At 43.7% G+C, this 8,448-nt stretch overlaps 1 protein-coding gene across 1 annotated transcript; it reads left to right on the forward strand.

Annotated features, from left to right (window-relative positions):
- The first annotated feature begins 427 nt into the window (after positions 1–427).
- Positions 428–6,522, forward strand: LOC133127208 (kelch-like protein 34). Its single transcript, XM_061239912.1, has one exon. It carries the CDS (start codon positions 497–499, stop codon positions 2,270–2,272), a length of 1,776 nt encoding a protein of 591 aa, XP_061095896.1. The 5' UTR covers positions 428–496; the 3' UTR covers positions 2,273–6,522.
- The last annotated feature ends 1,926 nt before the right edge of the window (positions 6,523–8,448 follow it).

Below are 8,448 nucleotides of genomic sequence, written 5' to 3' on the forward strand. Positions count from 1 at the left end.
CAGAGTCCTGCAGTCCTCTCCTCTGACTAAGCATCCTATTTCTTGCTGGGTGAGTTCAGATTCACCAATACTGCTGAGCCCCCCGGCGCTGGTCCAATCGTTGCCGATACTCCTGAGCCTAGTGGAGAGGGAAGGGCATTTATTTGCTGCCCCCCCTGACACTTCTCGGGAGGGATCTGTGCGATGAAAGAGTAGACATACCTCACTCTGCTGGAACAAACAGAGGCATGGGTCACGGGATGGATCCCTGCCTCTGCCAGGCTCATAATACCACAGGGGAGATGTTTTGAAGCTGCTAGGCAAGCTAGGCTGCTAGTCTACCCCCACCCATCTCTCTCTCTCTTGCGCTCTCTCTCTCTCTCTCTGATTAACCCCCCACAATCATTGCGCTAATGTGCCAGATGCCTTTGGGTGACTGTGGGGTCGACATCATCGCAGGAACAGCGGCACTTTCCTGTCACAATACATTGTGGCAGGATCTTACTGCTGCTACAAGATGAATTATTTCCTGGTGCTGAGCAAGACCCACGGGGGAAGCGTCCTGTCACGGTATCAGCGGCTGCGCTTGGAGGGGCGTCTCTGTGACGTGGTGCTGGTGGCGGGAGGTGGCTCGCGCTTCCCTGCCCACCGCAGCCTGCTGGCCTCCTCCAGTGACTACTTCTGGTCCCTCTTCCAGGAGCACACTCACGAGTTCCAGGCCCCAACTGTTCACCTGCCCCAGCTGTCTGATGTGGGCCTGAGCCACATCTTGGACTTTATCTACTCCTCCTGGCTTTTCCTGTCCCCCACCACCCTGGAGAAAGTACTGGAGGCTGCCTGCTACTTGCAGGTCACTGGCGCCATCCAGCTCTGCAGCAGCTACATCGCTGACAACCTCTCTCCCGACAACTGCTGCTTCTTTGCTAATGTTGCAGCCCGCTATGGCATAGCCGATGCCCTCTCTGCTGCCAACAGCTTCATTGCGCAAAGGATGAGGGAGTTCCTGAAGCCCGGGGATGGGGACTGGGATGGGCTCTTGCAGTTGAACGGGGACTCCCTGCAAATGGTGCTGAGAGCTGAGGAGATACCCGGTGTGCAGGAACAGGCCCTGCTCACCCTGCTTCTGGACTGGCTGGACCACCACAAGCTGAGCAGCCTGAGGAGCAACTTGTTGCTTAGCAACATCCGCTTTGCCCTGGTACCACTGGAGGAGCTGAGCCAGCTGTGCGCCAGCCGCCCTGCACTGCAGACACCCTTCATAAAGAGCCTGGTCCTAAAGGCGCTGGAGTACCACCGACAGGGGCCACGCAAACCGCTGCTGCAGACCACCCACAGCACCCTGCGGACTCAAAGAGCCAAGGTGCTGTTGGTGGGGGGAGGACCAGAGGCCGACCGGCCAGAGAGGGAGGTCCTTACCTTCGATCTCCACTCAAAGAAATTCTGTCCTCTCACCCTGCTTCCATGCAGGGTCCAGCACCACTGTATCTGCACACTGGGCAACTTCCTGTTCGTTCTGGGTGGGGAGGTGGTGGAGGTGGACGAGAGCGAAAAGGTGATTGGCAGGGTGGTTACTGACCAGGTGTGGCGCTATGACCCCAGGTTTCAACACTGGGAGGAGCTTGCACAGATGGGTGAGAAGCGGGCAAGCTTCTCCTGCTGCTTGGTAGACGGGGTGATGCATGTCATTGGGGGACGCGGAGCTAGGGGAGCAGAGGACTTGGTGCTGGACATAGTGGAGGTGTATGACATGGACGTGGATTGCTGGCGGAGGGCCCCGGACCTCCCGCTGTCTATGCATGGCCAGGCCTGCTCCACACACGGGGGCACCATCTACATTTCTGGCGGTATCCATGGAAACCAGGCTGAGAGCAGCCGGGAGGTCTACAGCATGGAGCCCTGTGGGAGCCAGTGGGAGAAACGGGCCCCCATGTCCATCGCCCGCTATGGCCACCAGATGGCAGTAGTCGGGGACAGGATCTACACCTTCCTGGGGATGTATGAGCCATTCTGCGACATTGAGTGCTACAACCCGCTACAAGACGAGTGGACCCGCCTCCGGCCCCTGCTGAATGACCGCTTCTGCTACGGCCTCGCACTGATGCCTCCACCAAACGAGGCGCAGGTGCTGCTGATTGGAGGCCGGAAATGGCGCGACGCACAGGAAGTGGCCACAGCCAACATGTTGGTGTATGACACTGAAAGCGACAGCTGGAGGGAGGTGTGCAAGCTGCCCAAGCCTCTGAGTGGGACACGGTGCACCCTGATGCACATCCCTGACCTCGCTGAGACATAGATATGCCTCCAGGGCACACCCCTCACACCAACACACAAATGCATGTGAGCATGCTCCCATGGCAAGGTCTGCTGCTAACAAAGTGGAGACCTATCCCTGATAACAAAAACTTCTGTGGGTGGAATCTTGGCAAGAGGGGCCTAAGGAAGGGTCCACTATCACTGGAAGAGAGCTCAGTGTGCTGACAGGGGGGTCAGAAAACCATAGGCGGTAACGTGTTGGCATGGGGAGGGGGCATATTTCTCATGGCAGTGAAAGCTGATCAATGCAAGCGATGATGGGATTGTGTTGGGGTCATTGAGTGAAGGGAGGAAAGCGATACCTCAATAGAGAGAAAGGATAGCTTGAAAGAAGGACATTTTTTTTCCCAGGATTAATGTTTACCAATGGAAACCGCGTCGATATCACCATAGCTGCTACCTAGTTTTCAGGTTTGTACACTCACAAACAGCCAGACAGATATCGATGATTTGATTTGCATGTCATATATTTGAATAACAGATTTATTTTTCATGGTATCAGATACCTGTTACTAAAAACTGTTAATGATACAGACTGAAATAGAATTAACAAGGACTGCAGTTTTAATCCACAGCCACTAGCATGTGTGCAAAGATCTGACATGGTGGGCACTAAAGAGTAATCCTTGTTCTGTGGTTTGCTTAGAATAACGATTAAAGAGTAATCCATAAAAAACATGAACTATGACCCCAAGGAGTAGCAAGGGTATGCTAATTGCCACTCACATGGGTAATGGGTCGTTGGAGGAGTCATCATTAGTAGCAGTTGGCCTGAGACAGACTCCAGGGAGGGAGGCTTGCTGAAAGAGCAGGGGCATATCATCACCGTGGCAGATTCCTCAAGATCCCATCATTTCATGAAAGCCATCAGCAATCAGAAGCAGTTTAATGCTGTGTGTCTCTAATTATATTATTAAAAATGTAACTAAATTGTGTTCAACGTAAAACAAGCAAAGTTACTTATGCTAATCACACTTGTTTACATAATTTCTAAAATTTGTCTGCATATGAAATTATTAATAGAAAACTGGCTGATGCACTTCAAACACTATGCTAAAGTACAACACACATAGACCTATATGTCTCACTGAAAGTATACAAGTAGGGAGGGCAAAGTGGAGCTTTAGAACATAGACTGCAGTGTGTGCACATGAACTCAACAATACATTTCACACAGAAAACGTAGTTTGTCCACTTGTTTGTGAACTAAAAAAGAGCCCCTGCTCTTTCAGCAAGCCTCCCTCCCTGGAGTCTGTCTCAGGCCAACTGCTGCTAATGATCACTCCTAAATGCTAGTGTGTTCTTGGCCTTTACTGGTCCACGTATGAGGTTTGTATGATGTTGCATTTTAACGGCACCTGGTCATTCGAACAATATAGATGAAAGCAATTGATTACAACCAATGGTCAACAGCACCAAAAATTTCCTTTGCACCATCCAGAAATGAAAAAAGTCCCACTATAGGATAGTTTTAAATATTTAAAAATGTAATCATTTCTCTTGGGCTCTGTGAGTGAAGCAGTGCGATTTGAATGTACAGTTGCTATGTAAATTACATCAGATTCAGTATTGTTATTTGCTACCTAAACTTGGCAGCATCACTCAAAATAATACACAAGATTGGAGCCTGACATGTCTATTATCAAAATCCATTTAAACTATTCACCAATCAGCTGGGACATTTATATTGTAAGGCGGGATATAATGAGTGTCCAGTGAAAATATTGACCTGACTATCATTCTGAGGCACCAACTGCCATATATGAGCGAGTAAAATCAGCCAGTCAGAGCCAGTTGTTAACCAATGTTAACTCCATAAATGTAAACAATGGAATGTTCAGTGAAATCTGTCTGTTTTTCGTGCCATCAGGGTCCTGCTCTATCATTGATGGAATGCTGGTGAAATGTGTGTTTAAAAGCCACAGTAAGTCCCATTTGTCTTCATTTTGTTAACTCATGGACTCTCTGAAGCATTATATTGTGAAACTGGCTTTATTCAACGGAAGGTGTTATGGGACTGAGGTGCAATGCATCATTGCTGGTAATGTACAGAACTGTGTAAAATGTAGACTGTATGTTTGTTTCTGGATGTTAAGCCACCATTTGCAATTGTTTTGGTTAACATACATATTAATGTTCGGCTTCTGAAAACACAATGCATGTCTAAACCTACCACATCAACTGAAAAAGCCATTCAGATAATTACACCACAGAGCAGAGACCATGAATGGGAAAATTAGCAAAAATGCTAATTACTAATCTGGAATGTTAAATAAGATATGCAAAACAAACAAACACAAAATATAATAATAATGTGCAATATTGACCCACAAATTGAGATGTTGAAGGAATTTTGTTGGTGGAATTTTTTTGTAACTTGTGTAGCTAAATCCAGGCAACTGGGTGTTCAGGTACCATGCTGACAGCAGTGTGGCCACATGGAAGCAAGCTGTCCGAATATCTTTTGGAACTGTCTAGGTAACAACATTTGGATGAAGTACACAACAATATGAAAGACAGATTGTTATGACAGCTGTTCTTTTCCATATTTCAATTACATCTGGTAACAAGAAAGCGGACACCTGAATAAGACATTTCTAATGGTCAGAAAAGAGGACCCTGTGCTGGAAATCAACAACGAAAGAAATTGATTTAGTCAAAGAAGTTTTAAGCAGTTAGTCAAAGAAGTTATAAGCAGTTTTGAATATTTGAATATCTTATGCAATATATATGTATTGTGTAGGCATTGTGGTGGCAGTAAAGCAAACCAGTTCCTGTTCTTACACAAAAGAGTAGACAAAATTATATATATATAGTGTACTCTGCATATATACAGTTGTGCTCATAAGTTTACACACCCTGGCAGATTTTGTGATTTTTTTGGCCATTTTTCAGAGAATATGAAGGATAATACAAAAACTTTTCTTCCACTCATGGTTAGTGGTTGGGTGAAGCCATTTATTATCAAACAATTGTGTTTGCTCTTTTTCAATCATAATGACAACAGAAACTATCCAAATGACCCTGATCAAAAGTTTACAAACCCTGGAGGTTTTGGCCTGATAACATACACACAAGTTTAAATAGCTATTAAAGGTAACCAACCTCACCTGTGATCTGTTTGCTTGTAATCAATGTGTGTGTATAAAAAGTCAGTGAGTTTCTGGGCTCCTGACAGACCCCTGCATGTTTCATCCAGTGCTGCACTGACATTGCTTGATTCCGAGCCATGGGGAAAGCAAAAGAATTATCAGAGGATCTGCGGGAGAAGGCAGTTGAACTGTATAAAACAGGAAAAGGTTATAAAAAGATATCCAAGGAATTCAGAATGCCATTCAGCAGTGTTAAAACTCTAATTAAGAAGTGGAAAATGAGGGATTCTGTTGAAACCAAGCCACGGTCAGGTAGACCAACAAAAATTTCAGCCACAACTGGCAGGAAAATTGTTCGGGATGCAAAGAAAAACCCACAAATAACTTCAACTGACATACAGGACTCTCTGAAAAAAAGTGGTGCGGCTGTTTCAAGATGCACAATAAGGAGGCTCTTGAAGAAAAATGGGCTGCATGGTCGAGTCGCCAGAAGAAAGCCATTACTACGCCAATGCCACAAAGCAGTCCACTTACAATACGCCAAACAGTACAGAGACAAGCCTCAAAACTTCTGGAACAAAGTTATTTGGAGTGATGAGACCAAAATTGAACTTTTTGGCCACAACCATAAACGCTACATTTGGAGAGGAGTCAACAAGGCCTATGATGAAAGGTACACCATTCCTACTGTGAAACACGGAGGCACAGGGAACTTGGTCAAAATTGATGGTAAGATGAATGCAGCATGTTATCAGAAAATACTGGAGGAAAATTAGCACTCATCAGCCCGGAAGCTGCGCATGGGTTGTACTTGGACGTTCCAACATGACAATGATCCAAAACACAAGGTCAAGTTGACCTGTCACAGCAGAAAAAAGTGAAGGTTCTGGAGTGGCCATCTCAGTCTCCAGACCTCAATATCATTGAGCCACTTTGGGGAGATCTCAACTGTGCAGTTAATGCAAGACAGCCCAAGAATTTACAGGAACTGGAGGCTTTCTGCCAAGCAGAATGGGCAGCTTTACCATCTGAGAAAATAAAGTGCCTCATCCACAACTACCACAAAAGACTTGAAGCTGTCATTGATGTTAAAGGGGGCAATACATGGTATTAAGAACTAGGGTATGTAAACTTTTGATCAGGGTCATTTGGATAGTTTCTGTTGTCATTATGATTGAAAAAGAGCAAACACAATTGTTTGATAATAAATGGCTTCACCCAACCACTAACCATGAGTGAAAGAAAAGTTTTTGTATTATCCTTCATATTCTCTGAAAAATCACAAAATCTGCCAGGGTCTGTAAACTTATGAGCACAACTGTGTGTGTGTGTATATATATATATATATATATATATATATATATATATATATATATATATATATATATATGTATATGCAGAGTACACAAATAGGAAATATTAACTGCACATCAAGTATCTCCTGGGAATATAATAAAATATAATTTATATAATTAAATTATTGTAGTGAGAACTACAGGAAGGAGATGAGCTAAAGAATGAAGAGGCTCATCTCTCCTTGTAGGCGGTTGCAGATATCTGCCAGGTAATTGCTCTGGGAACAAATAGTAGCCCTGGAGGTATTTTTTTCTGAAAACCACAGGTGCCAAAATTATTGGCACCCTTAACAATTATTGTAAATAATTTTTGAGACTTGGTGACCCCAAGATGCAACCAATCAATTTGCACCCTCTTCCTGGCAAGTTTGCAACCATTCCATATGTTTCACACCTTTTTATTATTGGCCATATAGTGCTAAGTTGTATGTTCAACCATTTTTGTATCCATTACCAGATGGTCAATTATCGTCTGTGTCTTCTGAATTTACAGTTCTTTGGCTTTTCCCATGCTGATGGTTGACAAAGGGATTATGCATGCTTGTTACCTCATTTTTATACTCTGGTGAAACAGGAAGTGATGGCATGACACAACATAGGTCCTTTAGGCTGAGATGAACTAAATTAAGTAAAATTATATCGAAAATTTCACTTTGTTTCTTTTTATTTATAATAATTGTGCCACTGGCTCCCAATGCCAGTGGTCCAGGGGCAATATTTAAGGTCAATGGCATAATTAAACTAACTACCTAAAGATCTTGGCAGAAAATCTGGTTGTCTCTGCTAGGAAGCTGAGACTTGGGTCGTTGGTAGATTGTCCAACAGGGCAATGACTCCAATACGTTGGATACATCAAAATCCACAATAAATATCCATTTTGGAACCTGTTTTTGTGGAAATTCATTTTTTATGAGAAAAATGTAAGACTTTGGTTGATTCCATTCAATCATTAATAAAGCGCACTACTTTACACATTGGAAAATGAAGTTTATGTCAATAACTGAATTATCGTTTAGTTTACAGCATTTTTTTTGTGCAAGTTTATCAAGGGCACCAATAATTCTGTAGCCAACTGTATACCATCCTGGTGATTTGTGTTGTACATGTAGTCTGCAAGTTGACACGAGTGCATGCCTTCTGACATCAATAGAACACAGTGCTGGAGATGTGCTTTGTCACTTACAGTACATAACTAGTAAACACAAAATGCAATATGTCTAGTAAATAACCTTCTGTAAAATAAATTAAAATAGCAGAAAAGAGTCCTTCTAGCTTTATTAACTTCAGCTATGGAAGGAGGACTTGTTTGAGGTGCTGAAATAAGCAAGTGTTGCACCACCCAGACAAATCCGTTTTTTTAATGTTCAGGTCTAATTTGTTTTTATACATGTATCCTAATAGAATTGTGTAGGCTAGAAAAGTTATGTTTACAGAAATATCATGAATTGGGGTTCTGCATGCCTTCCAAGCCATGTTGCTGCTGAACCAGTGCCCTCTACAGGAGAAATGCCACATCGTAGTACTGAAGCATTCAAATATCAAATATCCAATAATAGCTGCCTGCCTGGTAACAAAAAGTGTTGTACAGAGTGTTTAAGAGCTTAACTTTATTAATGCAGATATAGCCACATCTCTTTAAAAGCTGGAAAGCTGAAAAAATAAATAGTGTGGTGGATGAAGAGAAATAATTGAAACACAATCAATCCTTG

This window comes from Conger conger, chromosome 4, assembly GCF_963514075.1.
Source record: "Conger conger chromosome 4, fConCon1.1, whole genome shotgun sequence".
In the NCBI taxonomy this organism is placed as follows: Eukaryota; Metazoa; Chordata; class Actinopteri; order Anguilliformes; family Congridae; genus Conger; species Conger conger.

Excerpts from the sequence above, each read along its gene's own strand:
- LOC133127208 (XM_061239912.1), top strand. The coding sequence starts at position 497 with ATGAATTATTTCCTGGTGCTGAGCAAGACCCACGGGGGAAGCGTCCTG.